The sequence below is a fragment of the Scyliorhinus torazame genome, chromosome 31, assembly GCF_047496885.1.
Source record: "Scyliorhinus torazame isolate Kashiwa2021f chromosome 31, sScyTor2.1, whole genome shotgun sequence".
NCBI classification, from domain to species: Eukaryota; Metazoa; Chordata; class Chondrichthyes; order Carcharhiniformes; family Scyliorhinidae; genus Scyliorhinus; species Scyliorhinus torazame.
Window position 1 is genome coordinate 3,489,520 of NC_092737.1, and position 20,622 is coordinate 3,510,141.

At 52.3% G+C, this 20,622-nt stretch overlaps 1 protein-coding gene across 2 annotated transcripts in view; it reads right to left on the reverse strand.

Moving 5' to 3' along the window:
- LOC140404619 (profilin-1-like) overlaps positions 1-14,525 on the reverse strand; it is a 60,469-nt gene extending 45,944 nt beyond the window's left edge. The window contains exon 1 of one of the 2 annotated variants that reach the window (XM_072493223.1): positions 14,295-14,525. In XM_072493223.1, coding sequence (XP_072349324.1) covers positions 14,295-14,420 — 126 coding nt within the window. In that variant the 5' untranslated portion in view covers positions 14,421-14,525. The remainder of the gene's footprint in view (positions 1-14,294) is intronic. The other variant, XM_072493222.1, reaches the window with a different exon arrangement.
- Between the last annotated feature and the right edge of the window lie 6,097 nt (positions 14,526-20,622).

Consider the following 20,622-nt stretch of genomic DNA (forward strand, 5'->3'; position numbering starts at 1 on the left):
TACAACGACACCCGGTGTTCCTCTCCCCCCCCGGACCAGTCCCCTCCACTTCCTGGACTCCCTCAGTGCCATGGCCAAAGGCTCAATTGCCAGTGCAAACAACAAGGGGGACAGGGGGCACCCCTGCCTCGTCCCCCGGTACAGCCGAAAGTACTCCGACCTCCGCCGATTCATAGCCACATTCGCCACTGGGGCTCTATATAGCAGCCTGACCCAACTGATGAACCCCTCCCCGAACCCAAACATCCGCAACACTTCCCAAAGATACTCCCACTCCACCCGATCAAAGGCCTTCTCCGCGTCCCTAGCTGCCACCACCTCCACTTCCCCCTCCGCCGAGGGCATCATAATCATATTGAGGAGCCTCCGCACATTTGTATTTAGCTGCCTACCCTTCACAAATCCCGTCTGGTCCTCATGAATCACCCCCGGGACACAGTCCTCAATTCTCGTAGCCAGCACCTTAGCGTCAACATTGAGGAGCGAGATCGGTCTATACGACCAACATTGCAATGGATCCTTGTCCCGCTTCAAAATCAAAGAAATCAGCGCCCTGGACATTGCCGGGGGCAAGGTCCCCCCCTCCCTCGCCTTATTAAAAGTCCTCACTAGCAACGGGCCCAGCAGGTCCACGTATTTCCTGTAGAATTCAACCGGGAACCCATCCGGCCCCGGGGCCTTCCCCGCCTGCATGCTCCCCAATCCTTTAACCAGCTCCTCCAGCCCAATCGGCGCCCGCAAACCAGCCACCTCCTCCTCCTCCACCCTTGGGAACCTCAGCTGATCTAGGAATCGTCGCATCCCCTCCCCCCCCCCGCTGGGGGCTCAGACCTGTACAGATCCCCATAGAAGTCCCTAAATACCTCGTTTATTCTCACCGCACTCCGCACCGTATTCGCCCCTCTATCCCCAACTCCACCAATCTCCCTCGCTGCCGCCTCCCTCTTACGAAGCTGATGTGCCAGCATCCGACTCGCCTTCTCCCCATACTCATACGTCGTCCCCTGCGCTTTCCTCTACTGTGCCTCTGTTTTCCCTGTGGTCAACAGGTTGAACTCTGTCTGGAGGTTCCGTCACTCCCTGAGTAGCCCCTCCTCGGGGGCCTCTGCATAACTCCTGTCCACCCTTAAAATCTCCCCCACCAACCTCTCCCTCCCCTCTCTCTTCACCCTGTGGGCCCTAATGGAGATTAGCTCTCCCCTGACCACTGCCTTCAACGCCTCCCAGACCATCCCCACCTGGGCCTCCCCATTCTCGTTGGCCTCCAAATATCTTTCAATACACCCCCGCACCCGCCCGCACACCCCCTCATCCGCCAACAGTCCCACATCGAGGCGCCACAGCGGGCGCTGGTCCCTCTCCTCCCCCAACTCCAGCTCCACCCAATGCGGGGCGTGGTCCGAGGTGGCTATGGCCGAATATTCCGTTCCCCCCACTTTCGGGATTAGCGCCCTACTCAAAATGAAAAAATCTATCCGGGAGTAGGCTCTATGGACGTGGGAAAAGAAGGAAAATTCCCTGGCCTGTGGCCTGGCAAACCTCCATGGATCCACTCCCCCCCCCCCCACATCTGGTCCATAAACACCCTGAGCACCTTGGCCGCAGCCGGCCTCTTACCCATCCTGGACCTAGACGGTCCAGTGCTGGGTCCAGCACCGTGTTGAAGTCCCCCCCCATTATCAAGCTTCCTACCTCCAGATCCGGAATCCGACCCAGCATGCGTTTCATAAATCCGGCATCATCCCAATTCGGGGCATATACGTTCACCAGTACCACCCGCACCCCCTGCAACCTACCGCTCACCATCACGTATCAACCTCCATTATCCACTACAATATTCAGTGTCTCGAACGACACCCGCTTCCCCACCAGCATTGCAACCTCTCTGTTCTTCGCATCCAGCCCCGAATGAAAGACCTGTCCTACCCATCCCTTTCTCAGCCTAACCTGGCCTGCCACCTTCAGGTGTGTCTCCTGGAGCATAACCACGTCTGCTTTAAGTGCGCAAACACCCGGGCCTTCTTGACCGGCCCGTTCGGGCCCCTCACATTCCAAGTTATCAGCCGGATCGGGGGGGGGGGGGGGGGGGGGGGGGGGGGCTACTCACGCGCGCGCACGCCCCCCCCCCCCCGCCGACTAGTCATCTCCTTTTCTAGGCCAGCCACGTGCCCGCACCTCCCGCGCCCTCCAGTCCCCCAGGCGGCGGACCCCCGCCCCGACAACCTCTCCTACTTCCAGCTCCCCTTTGGCCCATGCAGCAGCAACCCAGTTCCCCACCACCTCCCCCTCCCCCCCCCCCCCCCCCACTAGATCCTCAACTAGCCATTTTGCTCCCCCCGTAAGTCAGTTGACTCCTGCTGACCCCGGCCTCTCCCGCCATTTGATGGCCTCGCCGTTAAGGATCCACTCGGGAGTAGTGACCATTGTACGGTTTGAGAGTGAGAAAGTGCAGTCCCACACTAGTGTTCTGGAATTAAACAAAGAAAACTACATAGGCTTGAGGTCAGATTGGGCTGTACAGACTGGGCAGGAAGGCTGAAAGGAAAGGCAGCTGATGAGCAGAGGCAGATGTTTAAGGATATACTCAATTCCTCACAACTAAAATATATCCCAGTGAGGAAGAAAAGGTGGGAAGAGGGGAAAAAACATCCGTGGCTAAACGAGGAGGTCAAGGACATTATAAAGACAACAACCAAGTTATATCAAATTGCAAAGGCCAGTGGCAGGCTGGAAGATTGGGAAATTTTCAAACTTAAACAAAGGATAATAAAAAAAGTAATTAAAAAAAAGTCATGATAATTATTATGAAAAAAAAGCGCAAAATATAAAAAAGATAGCAAAAGCTTCTACAGGTGCATAAAAGATAAGAGAGTCGCTGAGGTGAATGTTTCATAGAATTTACAGTGAAGGAGGCCATTCGGCCCATCAAGTCTGCACCGGCTCTTGGAAAGAGCACCCTACCCAAGGTCAACACCTCCACCCAACACCAAGGGCAATTTTGGACACTAAGGGCAATTTATCGCGGCCAATCCACCTAACCCGCACATCTTTGGACTGTGGGAGGAAACCGGAGCGCCGGGAGGAAACGCACGCAGACACGGGGAGGACGTGCAGACTCCGCACAGAGAGTGACCCAAGCCGGAATCGAACCTGGGACCCTGGAGCTGTGAAGCAATTGTGCTATCCACAATGATACCGTGCTGCCCTGGATGTTGGTCCCTTGGAAGATGAAACTGGAGAGTTAAAAGTGGGGAACACAGAAATGGCAACGATGCAAAATCAATACTTTGCCTCAGTTTTCACGGTGGAGACACTCGTACCATTCCGATAGGAACGGGCATTTCAGAGGGAATAGAAAGGGTGGAACGGAGAACAATCGGCATCAATACGGAAACGGTCCTCAACAAACTCTTGGGATTGAGGGCAGACAAGTCCCCAGGCCCGGATGGCCGACATCCTGGGATGTTAAAGGAAGCGGCAGCGGAGATAGTGGATCCATTGGTTATAATATTCCAAGATTCCCTGGACACGGGAAAGGTTCCAGTGGATTGGGAAAATGCAACGGTAACGCCCTGGTTCAAAAAGGGAGGGAGGCAGAATGTGGGAAATGACACCGAGTTAGTTTAACATCTGTTGTTGGGAAATTGTTAAAATCAATTCTCTTTTTTAAAAATATATATTAATTAAAGTTTTTTAACAAGACAAAACAATTTTTTCCCCTTACAAACAATAACCCCCCCCCCCCGTAACAAAATAACACAAAATCGCCCTAAGATATATACATGGTAAGATGATATATTTACAGAGCTTTATACACTGGCTCTCGCCCGTTCATGCCAGTTTCCCCCACCCTCCATGTTGTCCCCGCTCGGCCGTCCCCTCAAGCAATCTCTCGTTCCTTCCCCCCCCCCCACCCTCCCCTCCCCCCCCCCCCAGGGTTGCTGCTGCTGCTGACCGACCTTCCTCTAACGCTCCGCGAGATAGTCTAGGAACGGTTGCCACCGCCTGTAGAACCCCTGCGCAGACCCTCTCAAGGCAAACTTAATCCAACTTTATGAACCCAGCCATGTCGTTTATCCAGGCCTCCAGGCTGGGGGGCTTCGCCTCCTTCCACATTAGCAAGATCCTTCGCCGGGCTACCAGGGACACAAAGGCCAGAATGCCGGCCTCTTTCGCCTCCTGCACTCCCGGTTCGTCCACTACTCCAAATATTGCTAGCCCCCAGCTTGGCTTGACCCGGACTTTCACCACCTGAGATATTGCTCCCGCCACTCCTCTCCAGAACCCCTCCAGTGCCGGGCATGACCAAAACATATGGACATGGTTCGCCGGACTCCCTGAACACCTTCCACATCTGTCCTCTACCCCAAAGAACCTACTCAACCTCGCCCCCATCAAGTGCGCTCTGTGGACCACCTTAAATTGTATCAGGCTGAGCCTGGCACATGAGGAGGAGGAATTGACCCTACCCAGGGCATCAGCCCACAAACCTTCCTCGATCTCCTCCCCCAACTCCTCCTCCCATTTACCCTTCAACTCTTCTGCTAGCGCTTCCCCCTCTTCTTTCATCTCTTGGTGTATTTCCGACACCTTGCCCTCCCCGACCCATACACCCGAGATCACCCTGTCTTGAATTTCCTGTGTCGGGAGCAGCGGGAATTCCCTGACCCGTCGCCTCACAAAAGCCCTCACCTGCATATATCTGAATGCATTTCCCGGGGGTAGCTCAAACTTCTCCTCCGGTGCCCCTAGGCTCGCAAATGTCCCGTCGATGAACAGGTCCCCCATTGTTCTAATCTCCGCCCGGTGCCAGCCCTGGAACCCCCCGTCCATCTTCCCCGGAACAAACCGGTGGTTACCCCTGATCGGGGACCACACCGAGGCTCCCACTGCACCCCTATGCAGTCTCCACTGGCCCCAGATCCTTAACGTTGCCGCCACCACCGGGCTCGTGGTGTACTTTGATGGCGAGAGCGGCAACGGTGCCGTCACCAGCGCCCCCAGGCTCGTTCCTTTGCAGGACGCCATCTCCATCCTCTTCCATGCCGCCCCCTCTCCCTCCATAACCCACTTACGGATCATCGCCACGTTTGCTGCCCAGTAGTAGCTCCCTAGGTTTGGCAGCGCCAGCCCTCCTCGGTCCCTACTGCGCTCAGGGAACCCTCTCCTTACCCTCGGGGTTTTGTTCGCCCACACAAACCCCATAATACTCCTACCTACTCTCTTGAAAAAGCCCTTGGTGATCACGATGGGGAGGCTCTGAAACACAAACAGAAACCTCGGAAGGACCACCATTTTTACCGACTGCACTCTACCCGCCAACGAGAGCGGCAACATGTCCCATCTTTTGAAGTCCACCTCCATTCGGTCCACCAACCTCGTCAGATTCAGTTTGTGTAGGGCCCCCCAGCTCCTGGCTATCTGGATCCCTAGATACCGAAAGCTCCCCTCCGTCCTCCTCAGCGGTAGGTCCCCTATCCCTCTTTCTTGGTCCCCTGCCTGTAGTATAAAAAGCTCGCTCTTCGCTGCATTGAGCTTATAGCCCGAAAACTCCCCAAACTCCCTCAAAGTCTGCATGACCTCCACCATCCCCTCCATTGGGTCCTCCACGTACAGCAGCAGGTCGTCCGCGTATAGCGACACCCGATGCTCTTCTCCCCCGCGGACCACCCCCCTCCATTTATTAGACTCCCTCAGTGATACGGCCAAGGGTTCGATCGCCAATGCAAACAACAGGGGGGACAGAGGGCACCCCTGCCTCGTCCCTCGGTACAGTCGTAAGTACTCCGACCTCCGCCGGTTCGTCACTACACTCGCCACCGGGGCTCTGTAAAGGAGCTTAACCCAGCTAATAAACCCTCCCCCGAACCCAAACCTACGCAACACTTCCCAGAGGTACTCCCACTCTACTCGGTCAAAGGCCTTCTCCGCGTCCATAGCTGCCACTATCTCCGCCTCTCCCTCCTCCGATGGCATCATTATCACGTTTAAGAGCCGCCGTACATTAGTGTTTAATTGCCTGCCCTTTACAAATCCCGTCTTGTCCTCATGTATCACCCCCGGGACACAATCCTCAATCCTCGTGGCCAGCACTTTTGCCAATAGCTTATCGTCCACATTAAGGAGCGAAATCGGCCTGGACGATCCACATTGCAGTGGGTCCTTGGCTCGCTTCAGGATCAAGGAAATTGTTGCCTCCGACAGTCTGGGGCAGGGTTCCCTCCTCTCTTGCCTCGTTAAAGGTCCTCACTAGTAGCGGGGCCAACAGGTCTACGTACTTTCTGTAGAACTCCACCGGGAACCCGTCCGGCCCCGGGGCCTTCCCCGCCTGCATGCTCCCCAAACCCTTACTCAGCTCCTCCAACCCGATTGGTGCCCCCAAACCAGCCACCTCTTGCTCCTCCACCCTCGGGAACCACAGTTGGTCCAGGAATCTTCCCATCCCCTCTTCTTCCTCTCCCCCCCACCCCCCCCTCCTGGGGGCTGGGATCTGTACAGCTCTTCATAGAAGGCCTTGAATACCTTGTTTATTTCCGTTGCACTCTGGGCCATGGCTCCCCCACCACCTTTGACTCCCCCTATTTCCCTCGCTGCCGCCCTCTTACGGAGCTGGTGTGCCAGCATCCAACTGGCCTTTTCCCCATACTCTTAGGTCGCCCCCTGCGCCTTCCTCCACTGTGCCTCCGCCTTCCCCGTGGTCAACAGGTCAAACTCCATCTGGAGCCGTCGCTTCTCCCAAAGTAATCTTTCCTCCGGGGCCTCCGTGTATCTCCTGTCCACTCTCAAAATCTCCCCCACTAACCTCTCCCTTTCCATGCCCTCTGTCTTCTCCCTATGAGCCCAGATGGAGATTAGCTCGCCCCTGATCACCGCCTCCCATACCACCCCCACTCGCACCTCCCCGTTGTCGTTGGCCTCCAAGTACCTTTCAACACACCCCCTTACCTTACCACACACCACCTCATCTGCCAACAGTCCCACATCCAGCCGCCACAGCGGGCGTTGGTCCCTCTCCTCTCCCAGCCCCACTTCCACCCAGTGCGGGGCATGGTCCGAAACGCCTATGACCGAATACTCCGTCCCCTCCACCCTCGGGATGAGCGCCCTGCCCAGAACAAAGAAATCTATCCGGGAGTAAGCCTTGTGCACGTGGGAGAAGAAAGAAAATTCCCTGGCCTGCGGTCTTGCAAACCTCCATGGGTCCACTCCCCCCATCTGATCCATAAACCCCGAGCACCCTGGCTGCCGCCGGCCTCTTTCCCGTCCTTGATCTGGAACGGTCCAGTGCTGGGTCCAGCACGGTGTTAAAGTCCCCTCCCATTATCAGTCCTCCTACCTCCAGGTCCGGGATGCGCCCCAACATGCGCTTCCTAAATCCAGCATCATCCCAGTTCGGGGCGTACACATTTAACAACACCACCCACGTCCCTTGCAGCCTACCACTCACCATCACATATCTCCCTCCATTGTCCGCTACGATAGTCTTGGCCTCAAATGACACATGTTTTCCCACCAGAATTGCCGCCCCCGTTCTTCGCGTCCAGTCCCGAGTGAAATACCTGTCCTACCCATCCCTTTCTTAGCCTAACCTGGTCCGCCACCTTCAGGTGTGTCTCTTGGAGCATGACCACGTCTGCCTTCAGTCCCTTCATGTGCGCGAACACTCGAGCCAGCTTCACCGGCCCATTCAGGCCTCTCACGTTCCAAGTTATCAGCCGGATTGGAGGGGCTCTCACCTCACACACCACCACCCCCCCCACCCACCCACCCCCTCGCCGACTAGCCATCTCCCCCTCACCTCCGTCCCGGCCACCTCTTCTGTGTCCCATTCCCTTTCGGCCAGTGCAGCAGCAGCAACCCTGTTTCTCCCCTCCTCCCCCCGCTAGATCCCGGTCTAGCTTTTTTGCTCCCCCATAAGTCAGCTGACCCCGGCTTCCCCCGCCATCCTTTGACGACCCCCCCCCCCCCCTCGTGTGGGAATCTCCCCATCTGTAGACGTTCCTACGCTTCCCCTCCCACCTTTCTTCCCGCGCGCGGGAGAAAAACCCCGCGCTTTCCAGAGCCTGCCCCGCCCCCCGACTAAAATAGATTTGAGGAGAAACTACTTCTCCCAAAGGGTTCTGAATCTGTGGAATTCGCTGCCCCAGAGTTGCGGCCTTGTCTCTCATCCCCAGCCCATATAACATTCCCTGTGCGTGCTTGCCCCCCTATATACAACCACCATCATACTTCAACCCTCAAATACCCCCCACCCTCACAAACCCTCAATTGGAGTCCAACTTTTCAGTTAATATAAAGGTTCACGCCTCTTCGGGCGTTTCGAAGTAGTGGTGTTGGCCGTTATATGTGACCCACAGTCGCGCTGGCTGCAACATTCCAAATTTCACTCCTTTCCAATGCAGCACCGCTTTGGCCCGGTTGAAACCCGCTCTCCGCTTAGCGACCTCCGTGCTCCAGTCCGGGTATATTCTAATCTCAGCATTGTCCCACTTGCTGCTCCGTTCCTTCTTGGCCCATTTCAGGACCCTCTCTCTGTCCGTGAACCGGTGAAATCTCACCACCATCTCCCTTGGCGGCTCGTTTACTTTGGGCTTCCTCGCCAGCACCCGCTGCGCCCCTTCCAGCAACCCCGGGGGGGCCTCTGCGCCCATCAGCGCCCCGATCATTGTGCCCGCATATGCCGCGGCGTCGGCCCCCTCCACTCCTTCTGGGAGATCCAGGATCCTCAGATTGTTTCTCCTCGACCTGTTCTCCAGGTCTTCGAATCTTCCCGCCCACGTCTTGTGTAGCACCTCGTGCCGCTCCACTGTCACCGCCAGGCCCAAGAGCTCGTCCTCATTCTCACTCACTTTGTCCTGGATCTCCTGGATCTTCACCTCGTGGGCTTTCTGGGTTGCCCCAAGTCATTCAATTATTGCCAGCATAGGCGCCACCATTTCTTTGCGCAGCTCCTCGAAGCAGCGCTTGATGAATTCTTGCATCTCTTCTTTGTCCCCGGCCGCCGCTATTTTGTTTATTTTACCCCTCTTCTCCCGCTGCCCCAGTGCCGTTTTTTTGGCCGTTTCGCTGCGGGTCCGGTCCATACAGGTTAGTGGGGAACCTCTCTCCTCTCTTCCCCACGGGTTGGCTGTGTGAAAAGTCCCGTTGGGGCTCTTCTATCGAGCCCAAAAGACCATCTTCGCGGGAGCTGCCGATTCGTGCGGCTTAGCTCCGCGTAGCCGCAACCGGAAGTCTTCAAATCAATTCTCAAGGAAATAAATTCTATCCACGAGAGGCAGCATTTGTGAAGGCAAATCATGTTGATGCATTTCTTCGAAGATGTAACCAGCAAAGTAGATCATGGGGATCCTGTAGATGTCGTATATCTGGACTTCCGGAAGGCATTTGACAAGGGGCCGCACAGAAGATTAACAGAGACATAGAAAATAAGAGGAGGCCATTCGGCCCTTCGAGCCTGCTCCCCCATTCATTATGATCATGGCTGATCATCCAGTTCAATACCCCGATCCCCCTCCCCCCATATCCCTCGATCCCTGTAGCCCCAAGAGCTGTATCTAATTCCTGCCTGAAATTACACAGTGCTTTGGCCTCAACTACTTTCTGTGGGAGTGAATTCCACAGATTCCCCGCTCTCTGGGTGAAGAAATCTCTCCTCACCTCGGTCCTAAAAGGTTTACCCCTTATCCTCAAACTATGACCCCTAGTTCTGGACTCCCCGACCATCGGGGACATTCTTTCTGAATCCACCCTGTCTAATCCTGTTAGAATTTGATAAGTTTCTATGAGATCCCCTCTCACTCTTCTAAACTCCAATCAATACAATCCTAACCGACTTAGTCTCTCCTCGTCTGACAGTCCCGCCATCCCAGGAATCAGCCGGGTAAACCTTCGCTGTCCTCCCTCCACAGCAAGAACATCCTTCCTCAGATAAGGACCCAAAACGGCCCACAATACTCCAGGTGTGGCCTCACCAACGCCCTGTACAATACACAAGGTTAGATCACATGGGATTAGGGGTAATTTATTAGCTTGGACAGAAGACTGGCTGACGGACAAGAGACAGAGTCGGAATAAATGGGTCTTTTCCTGGATGGCAAGATGTAACTAGTGGGGTGCACCAGGGTTCGGTCCACGGACCCCAAAAATGTCAAATGGGATGAATGTGACAGATGGAGTTTAATGTGGGCAAGTGTGCATGAGCCACAGAAAACAAGCATGCAGGTACAGCAGATAATACCAAACGTGAATGAAATGTTGGCATTTATAGCTAAAGAAATAGAGTGTAAAGGTAGGGAAGTGTTGTTGCAACTGTACAAGGCATTGCTGAGACCACACCGAGAGTACGGTGCACAGTTTTGGTCCCCTTATTTGAGGAAAGATGGAGTGGCATTGGAGGCAGTTCAGAGGAGGTTCACTAGATTGATTCCCGAGATGAGGGGGTTTGTCGTACGAGGAGCGATTGAACAGTTTAGGCCGATACTCTCTCGAGTTTAGAAGAATGAGGGGAGATCAAATTGAGGTAAACAAGATGGTAATAGGTACGGAAAAAGTAGACGTGGAGCTGATGCTGCCTCTTGTGGGGCGGTCTAAAACGAGAGGTCACAGTCTCAGGATACGGAGTAGCAAATTTAAAATAGATTTGAGGAGAAACTACTTCTCCCAAAGGGTTGTGAATCTGTGGAATTCGCTGCCCCAGAGTGCGGTGCATGCTGGGACAGCGAGTCAATTTAAGGAGAAGTTAGACAAATTTTTAATTGGTAATGGGTTGAAGGGTCATGGAGGACGGTGGAGTTAAGTCCAGGATGAGATCAGCCATGATCGAATGACGGAGCAGACTCGATCGGCCGAGTGGCCTAATTCTGCTCCCATAACTTCTGAACTTATTTATTTTATTTTTCTTAATTTAGAGTACCCAATTATTTTTTTTCCAATTAAGGGGCAATTTAGCATGGCCCATCCACTTACACGGCTCAGCTTTGGGTTTTGGGGGTGAAACCCACGCAGACACGGGGAGAATGTGCAAACTCCACACAGACAGTGACCCAGAGCCGGGATTCGAACCCGGGTCCTCAGCGCCGTGAGGCCGCAGTGCGAACCAGTAGACCACATGTTGCCCAACTTATGGTCTCACACCTTTCAAGACTGTCTCCCACCATAGGTCTGCCACACCCGAGGAATATTTGCAACATTTTCTGTTTTTATTACTTTCACACTGGAGAATTGTTATGGTACAGGAGGAAGCCATTCAGTCCATCGGATTGGCACCCAGCAGCTCTCCAAATGAGCATTGAGACTTAATGCTATTCCCTTGCCAGCTGCATATTGAATGAACAGTCACATCAGCAAGTACCCCCTTGAATGCCTCGATTGAACCTGCCCCACCTCACTTCCCGCAAGTGCATTCCAGATCCCAACCATTCCTTGCGAAAACGTTCTTCCTCACATAACATTTGCTTCTTTTGTAAATCACTAAGTCTCGTTTGAGATCCCTTTTATCAGCAGGAACTGCTTTTTCCTAAACGTCCCAAGTTTTGTATCACCTGCCAGTTTGGAAATGGTCCCCTGCACACCGAGATCTAGATCATTAATATATCATCAGATAACGCAAGGGTGGCATTACCCCCCCCCCCCCCCCCCCCCGGGGCAACCATTCCAAACCTTCCTCCAGCCTGAAACATACCCACCGACCGTTACTCTCCCCTTCCCATTATTGACGCAATATTGTATCTATGTTCCTGTCTCTCTTATTCCAATTGTATCCAATATTTTTTGTTTTCAAATTTAGAGTACCCAATTCATTTTTTCCAATTAAGGGGCAATTTAGTGTGGCCAACCTACCCACCCTGCACATCTTTGGGTTGTGGGAGCGAAACCCACGCAGACACGGGGAGAATGTGCAAACTCCACACGGACAGTGACCCGGAGCCGGGATCGAACCCGGGTCCTCAGTGTCGTGAGACCGCAGTGCTAACCACTGCGCCCCCGTGCTGGCCCTGTATCCAACATTTAAGGGTGCAGAACGCAACGTTCGATATATTTCAGTCTGAATGTAGCTCTGCATTGAGCCAGAGTTCCCCATGTGAGGATTGCTCGGTTGCAGTCAAACATTGCAAAAAGCTACAATTTGAGAAAAGCTTCGAGCAAACTTTTTTTTTTTTTAAATTACACATTGCAATCATTTCAACACACGAGTCTGGAGCTGCCTTTGAAAATCATACTGACGGGGAGACAGGCGAGTGATTGCATCATAGTCCTCCCCACCCCACCCAGACAGATTCCAATGCCTTCCTATCCCAGCTCAAACTGACAAGCAATAGATTCAGTCCCGAGTGGGTTTCTGATGATCAAGAAAACACATCATCCCAATGCTTCTATCCCACTCCCTCTCTTTGCACCCACAAAAACACATCATCCCAAAGCTTCTATCCCACTCCCTCTCTTTGCACCCACAAAAACACATCATCCCAAAGCTTCTATCCCACTCCCTCTCTTTGCACCCACAAAAACACATCATCCCAAAGCTTCTATCCCACTCCCTCTCTTTGCACCCACAAAAACACATCATCCCAAAGCTTCTATCCCACTCCCTCTCTTTGCACCCACAAAAACACATCATCCCAAAGCTTCTATCCCACTCCCTCTCTTTGCACCCACAAAAACACATCATCCCAAAGCTTCTATCCCACTCCCTCTCTCTTTGAACCCACAAAAACTCTTGGGGATATTATTTTTTTTAAAATTCAGAGTAGCCAATTATTTTTCTTTTTCCAATTAAGGGGCAATTTAGCGTGGCCAATCCACCTAACCAGCACATCTATTGGGTTGTGGGGGCAAAACCCACGCAGACACGGGGAGAATGTGCAAACTCCACACGGACGGTGACCCAGGGCCGGGATCGAACTCGGGTCCTCAGCGCCGTAGTCCCAGTGCTAACCACTGTGCCACATGCCACCCATTTGTGGATATTAGACTGATAGATAACTACACAGTAACAATTACAGTAGAAGATAGTCAGTCCATTTTTTAAATTGAATCTATTATCCATCCCCAACTGCCCCTTAAGGTGGCGGTGAGCTGCCTTCTTGAGCCGCTGCAAGCCACGTGGTGTAGGTACACCCACCATGCGGTTAGGGAGGGCGTTCAAAATTTTTGACCCAGAGACAGTGAAGGAACGGCAGATATATTTCCCAGTTAGGGTGATGATGGTTCCGGTGTCTGCTGTTCTGGTAAGGTAGTGGGTTCGAAAAGTGTTGTTGAAGGATTCTTGGGAGAGTTTGTGCAGTGCATCTTGTAGATGGTACACATGGCTGCCACTGTGCGTCGGTGGTGGGGGGAAGTGAATGTTTGTGGAAGGGGGGGGGGAGCAATCAAGCGGGGCTGCTTTGTCCTGGATGGTGTCGAGCTTCTTGAGTGTTGTTGGAGCTGCACTCATCCAGGCAAGTGGAGAGTATTCCATCACACTCCTGACTTGTGCCTTGTCGATGGCGGACAGGATTTTGGGGGGTGTCAGGAGGAGAGTCACCCGTCAAATTCCTGTCTGGGCAAGTTCTCCCTCAGAGAGATTCACTGAATGCCACTCCCTGGCCTTATCCAGGTAATCCTGCACATTCTTCACACACATATTAATCCAATTTCCTCTTGGAAAGCCCTGACTGAACCTTAACCCTCACTCCTCCTCCACACTCGCTGCCTCTCCCCTCCCCCCCCCCCCCCTCAGAGAGAGAGAGAGCAGCTCAAACAGCTGGAGTTAAAACTGGGCTCACATCTGGAAGGGTTTTTTTTTTAAAACAGAAGAGTGGCTGGGAGGGGGACTGAACAAGGTTAAACAAAGCTGCCCCCAGGTCAGCGCAGTTTTAATTTGTTGGGAGGTTGGAGGGAGGTTGCCAGAATGGAAATGTGGATTCAGTCATCAGGGCCACTCCCTAAAGCAACATGTCGATTAGGAGGGAAGGGGGAGGGGCGATTCTCAATACTTTACACTAAATTTGGAAGGCAGATTTTTAAAAATCCCTTAACACGGAATTTCTAGGAGGGGGGGGGGGGTGAATTTGCCCCAAAGGAGGGTCAGACCCTCTGGATAGGGCGGAAACTCCAGGAATCAAGGAATTGCCTTTCCCTCAAGAGGGAGTGGACACAGGAAGTTTAAACCCAGGGAGTGGGGCTCCCCCACACAGAGAGAGAGATCCCAAACAAACCTGCTGCACTTTAACCTGCTTGTAAGACTGTAAGACTGCTTACTGTGCCCAGAGAGTGAGGCTGGAGTTTAGACGGAGTAGCTGGAGACTGCCACTTACTGGAATGTTTTTCAGCTCCCCTTCGTTGAAAGCGACCCACAGGCTCCCCTCCTTCCCGTAAATCGCGACGTCTGCCACACAGGAACTGGCCATGATATTGTCGATGTACCCATCCCAGCCAGACATCCTGAGTAAGAGCGAGAGTTCTGTGCAGCGCAGAGACACACTAGGCAGAGCCGGCACGCAGAGTGACTGCTGGGTCAGGATGCTGAGCGATTTCAACTCAATTTCAACAAGGAAGAGGCTGGGAATCTGGGCGGGTCTTCAGCACTCAGCCTGGTATCAATCCACCCCCCCCCCCCCCCGAGCCTCCCCCCGAGAACAACCCCCAGTCTCCCACCCCCCAGCAAACAGCTTACGATCGGCTCCCTGAACTTGGCCGGGTCACAGCCCCTCTCCCAGCCACTGGCCCCTGTTAATCCCCCTCCCCAACCCTGGCACTATCTTCCCGCAGCGGAGCCATAACCTCTGCTGGGGCAAAGTTTTGGTGCGACTTCCTCCCCCCAAACCCCCAATAAAGTTCCTTCTTTACCTTAAAAGGCAACAGAAGTCTCGGCAGGAAAAACCCTCCCCGCGGCTCATTCCTCAAATAAAAGTTTGGAGGATTTTGGGGAGCAAATTATTAAAATTAAACAAAAAACAACCAAGAGGAGACAAGGAACAAAGCTGTTTTTTTAAGTGCTGCTGCACTTTAAGATGGAGCTGAGATTTTCCAAATTTAAAGTTTTCTTGCAAAGCCTGGTAGAAATGGAATAGGTTCATTTCTACATTTTGGTTCAATACTGAATCCACAAGGGAGATTCAAAACTCACCTTTCGCCTAAAAAACTGATGATGGTAGAAGGCAAATCGATGATAAACGCCCCAACCTTTGGGCTCATGTTGAACACATGGTTGGAAGCCAATTATCACCATCCCAGAACATTCCAGTCCGAGCCCCTCCTGGATACAGCCCTGGTCCAGCTGTCTCTCATCTTCCCTCTGTCCCGGCTTGGGTCACTGTCTGTGCGGAGTCTGCACCTTCTCCCCGTGTCTGCGTGGGTTTCCTCCGGGTGCTCCGGTTTCCTCCCACAAGTCCCGGAAGACATGCTTGTTGGGTGAATTGGACATTCTGAATTCTCCCTCTGTGTACCCGAACAGGCGCCGGAGTGTGGCGACTAGGGGCTTTTCACGGTAACTTCATTGCAGTGTTAATGTAAGCCTACTTGTGAGAATAATAAAGATTATTATTATTGTGAGCAGTTTTGGGCCCATATCTCAGGAAGGATGTGCTGGCCTTGGAAAGGGTCCAGAGGAGGTTCACAAGAATGATCCCTGGAATGAAGAACTTGTCGTATGAGGAACGGTTGAGGACTCTGGGTCTGTAGACCGTGTTAGGGAACTGGAGCTGAAGATGGATGAACTTCGGATCATCCGGGAGGCAGAGGGGGTGATTGAGAAGAGTTACAGGGAGGTAACCACACCCAAGGTACAGGACAAGAATAGCTGGGTTACCGTCAGGGGGAAAAAAACAAACAGGCAGACAGTGCAGGGATCCCTCGTGGCCATTCCCCTTCAAAACAAGTATACCGTTTTGGATGCTGTTGGGGGGTGTGACCTACCGGGGGAAGGCCCTAGCGGCCAGGTCTCTGGCACTGAGTCTGGCTCTGGGGCTCAGAAGGGAAGGGGGGAGAATAGAAAAGCAATAGTTGTAGGATATTCAATGGTTAGGGGAATAGATAGGAGATTCTGTGGTCGCGAGCGAGACTCCCGGAAGGTATGTTGCCTCCCGGGTGCCAGGGTCAGGGATGTCTCGGATCGTGTCTTCAGGGTCCTTAAGGGGGAGGGCGAGCAGCCAGAAGTCGTGGTGCACATTGGTACCAACGACATAGGTAGGAAAAGGGGTGTGGAGGTAATAAACCAGTTTAGGGAGTTAGGCTGGAAGTTAAAAGCCAGGACAGACAGAGTTGTCATCTCTGGTTTGTTGCCGGTGCCACGTGATAGTGAGGTTAGGAATAGGGAGAGAGTGCAGTTGAACACGTGGCTGCAGGAATGGTGTAGGAGGGAGGGCTTCAGGTATTTGGATAATTGGAGCGCATTCTGGGGAAGGTGGGACCTGTACAAGCAGGACGGGTTGCATCTGAACCAGAGGGGCACCAATATCCTGGGAGGGAGGTTTTCTAGTACTCTTCGGGAGGGTTTAAACTAATTTGGCAGGGGAATGGGAACTGGATTTGTAGTCCAGCAACTAAGGTAGCCAATATTCAGGACGCCAAAGCGTGTAATGAGGGAGTGGGGAAGGGAACACTGACAAAGGAGAGTACTTGCAGGCACGGAGATGGGTTGAAGTGTGTATACTTCAACGCAAGAAGCAGCAGGAATAAGGTGGGTGAACTTAAGGCATGGATCGGTACTTGGGACTACGATGTGGTGGCCATCACGGAAACTTGGATAGAAGAGGGGCAGAAATGGTTGTTGGAGGTCCCTGGTTATAGATGTTTCAATAAGATTAGGGAGGAGGGTAAAAGAGGTGGGGGGGTGGCATTGTTAATTAGAGATAGTATAACAGCTGCAGGAAGGCAGTTCGAGGAGTATCACCCCAATGAGGTAGTATGGGTTGAAGTCAGAAATAGGAAAGGAGCAGTCACCTTGTTGGGAGTTTTCTATAGGCCCCCCAATAGTAGCAGAGATGTGGAGGAACAGATTGGGAAACAGATTTTGGAAAGGTGCAGAAGTCACAGGGTAGTAGTCATGGGCGACTTTAACTTCCCAAATATTGAGTGGAAACTCTTTAGATCAAATAGTTTGGATGGGGTGGTGTTTGTGCAGTGTGTCCAGGAAGCTTTTCTAACACAGTATGTAGATTGTCCGACCAGAGGAGGGGCAATATTGGATTTAGTACTGGGTAATGAACCAGGGCAAGTGATAGATTTGTTAGTGGGGGAGCATTTTGGAGATAGTGACCACAATTCTGTGACTTTCACTTTAGTAATGGAGAGGGATAGGTGCGTGCAACAGGGCAAGGTTTACAATTGGGGGAAGGGTAAATACAATGTTGTCAGACAAGAATTGAAGTGCATAAGTTGGGAACATAGACTGTCAGGGAAGGACACAAGTGAAATGTGGAACTTGTTCAAGGAACAGGTGCTACGTGTCCTTGATATGTATGTCCCTGTCAGGCAGGGAAGAGATGGTCGAGTGAGGGAACCATGGTTGACAAGAGAGGTTGAATGTCTTGTTAAGAGGAAAAAGGTGACTTATGTAAGGCTGAGGAAACAAGGTTCAGACAGGGCATTGGAGGGTTACAAGATAGCCAGGAGGGAACTGAAGAAAGGGATTAGGAGAGCTAAGAGAGGGCATGAACAATCTTTGGCGGGTAGGATCAAGGAAAACCCCAAGGCCTTTTACACATATGTGAGAAATATGAGAATGACTAGAGCGAGGGTAGGTCCGATCAAGGACAGTAGCGGGAGATTGTGTATTGAGTCTGAAGAGATAGGAGAGGTCTTGAACGAGTACTTTTCTTCTGTATTTACAAATGAGAGGGGCGATATTGTTGGAGAGGACAGTGTGAAACAGACTGGTAAGCTCGAGGAAATACTTGTTAGGAAGGAAGATGTGTTGGGCATTTTGAAAAACTTGAGGATAGACAAGTCCCCGGGCCTGATGGGATATATCCAAGGATTCTATGGGAGGCAAGAGATGAAATTGCAGAGCCGTTGGCAATGATCTTTTCGTCCTCACTGTCAACAGGGGTGGTACCAGGGGATTGGAGAGTGGCGAATGTCGTGCCCCTGTTCAAAAAAGGGACTAGGGATAACCCTGGGAATTACAGGCCAGTTAGTCTTACTTCGGTGGTAGGCAAAGTAATGGAAAGGGTACTGAAGGATAGGATTTCTGAGCATCTGGAAAGACACTGCTTGATTAGGGATAGTCAGCACGGATTTGTGAGGGGTAGGTCTTGCCTTACAAATCTTATTGAATTCTTTGAGGAGGTGACCAAGCATGTGGATGAAGGTAAAGCAGTGGATGTAGTGTACATGGATTTTAGTAAGGCATTTGATAAGGTTCCCCATGGTAGGCTTCTGCAGAAAGTAAGGAGGCATGGGATAGTGGGAAATTTGGCCAGTTGGATAACGAACTGGCTAACCGATAGAAGTCAGAGAGTGGTGGTGGATGGCAAATATTCAGCCTGAATCCCAGTTACCAGTGGCGTACTGCAGGGATCAGTTCTGGGTCCTCTGCTGTTTGTGATTTTCATTAATGACTTGGATGAGGGAGTTGAAGGGTGGGTCAGTAAATTTGCAGACGATACGAAGATTGGTGGAGTTGTGGATAGTAAGGAGGGCTGTTGTCGGCTGCAAAGAGACATAGATAGGATGCAGAGCTGGGCTGAGAAGTGGCAGATGGAGTTTAACCCTGAAAAGTGTGAGGTTGTTCATTTTGGAAGGACAAATATGAATGCGGAATACAGGGTTAACGGTAGAGTTCTTGGCAATGTGGAGGAGCAGAGAGATCTTGGGGTCTACATTCATACATCTTTGAAAGTTGCCACTCAAGTGGATAGAGCTGTGAAGAAGGCCTATGGTGTGCTCGCGTTCATTAACAGAGGGATTGAATTTAAGAGCCGTGAGGTGATGATGCAGCTGTACAAAACTTTGGTAAGGCCACATTTGGAGTACTGTGTACAGTTCTGGTCACCTCATTTTAGGAAGGATGTGGAAGCTTTGGAAAAGGTGCAAAGAAGATTTACCAGGATGTTACCTGGAATGGAGAGTAGGTCTTACGAGGAAAGGTTGAGGGTGCTAGGCCTTTTCTCATTAGAACGGAGAAGGATGAGGGGCGACTTGATAGAGGTTTATAAGATGATCAGGGGAATAGATAGAGTAGACAGTCAGAGACTTTTTCCCCGGGAGGAACAAACCATTACAAGGGGACATAAATTTAAGGTAAAAGGTGGAAGATATAGGAGGGATATCAGAGGTAGGTTCTTTACCCAGAGAGTAGTGGGGGCATGGAATGCACTGCCTGTGGAAGTAGTTTAGTCAGAAACATTAGGGACCTTCAAGCAGCTATTGGATAGGTACATGGATTACGGTAAAATGATATAGTGTAGATTTATTTGTTCTTAAGGGCAGCACGGTAGCATTGTGGATAGCACAATTGCTTCACAGCTCCAGGGTCCCAGGTTCGATTCCGGCTTGGGTCACTGTCTGTGCGGAGTCTGCACGTCCTCCCCGTGTCTGCGTGGGTTTCCTCCGGGTGCTCCGATTTCCTCCCACAGTCCAAAGATGTGCAGGGTAGGTGGATTGGCCATGATAAATTGCCCTTAGTGTCCAAAATTGCCCTTGGTGTTGGGTGGAGGTGTTGAGTTTGGGTGGGGTGCTCTTTCCAAGAGCCGGTGCAGACACAGGGGGCCGAATGGCCTCCTTCTGCACTGTAAATTCAATGATAATCTATGATTAATCTAGGACAAAGGTTCGGCACAACATCGTGGGCTGAAGGGCCTGCTCTGTGCTGTATTTTCTATGTTCTATGTACTCGGAGTTTAGAAGGATGAGGGGGGATCTTATTGAAACTTACAGGATACTGCGAGGCCTGGATAGAGTGGACGTGGAGAGAGACCTGGATAGAGCGGACATGGAGAGAGACCTGGATAGAGCAGACGTGGAGAGAGACCTGGATAGAGCGGACATGGAGAGAGACCTGGATAGAGCGGACGTGGAGAGAGACCTGGATAGAGGGGACGTTGAGAGAGACCTGGATAGAGGGGACGTGAAGAGAGACCTGGATAGAGCGGACGTGGAGAGAGACCTGGATAGAGCGGACGTGGAGAGAGACCTGGATAGAGCGGACAGGGAGAGAGACCTGGATAGAGCGGAGGTGGAGAGAGACCTGGATAGAGCGGACGTGGAGAGAGACCTGGATAGAGCGGACGTGGAGAGAGACCTGGATAGACCTGGATAGAGCGGACGTGGAGAGAGACCTGGATAGAGCGGACGTGGAGAGAGACCTGGATAGACCTGGATAGAGCGGACGTGGAGAACTGGATAGAGCGGACAGGGAGCGAGACCTGGATAGAGCGGACGTGGAGAGAGACCTGGATAGAGCGGACAGGGAGAGAGACCTGGATAGAGCAGACGTGGTGGAGAGAGACCTGGATAGAGCGGACAGGGCGAGAGACCTGGATAGAGCGGACGTGGAGAGAGACCTGGATAGAGGGGACGTGGAGAGAGGCCTGGATAGAGTGGACAGGGAGAGAGACCTGGATAGAGCGGACAGGGCGAGAGACCTGGATAGAGCGGACAGGGAGAGCGACCTGGATAGAGCGGACAGGGAGAGAGGCCTGG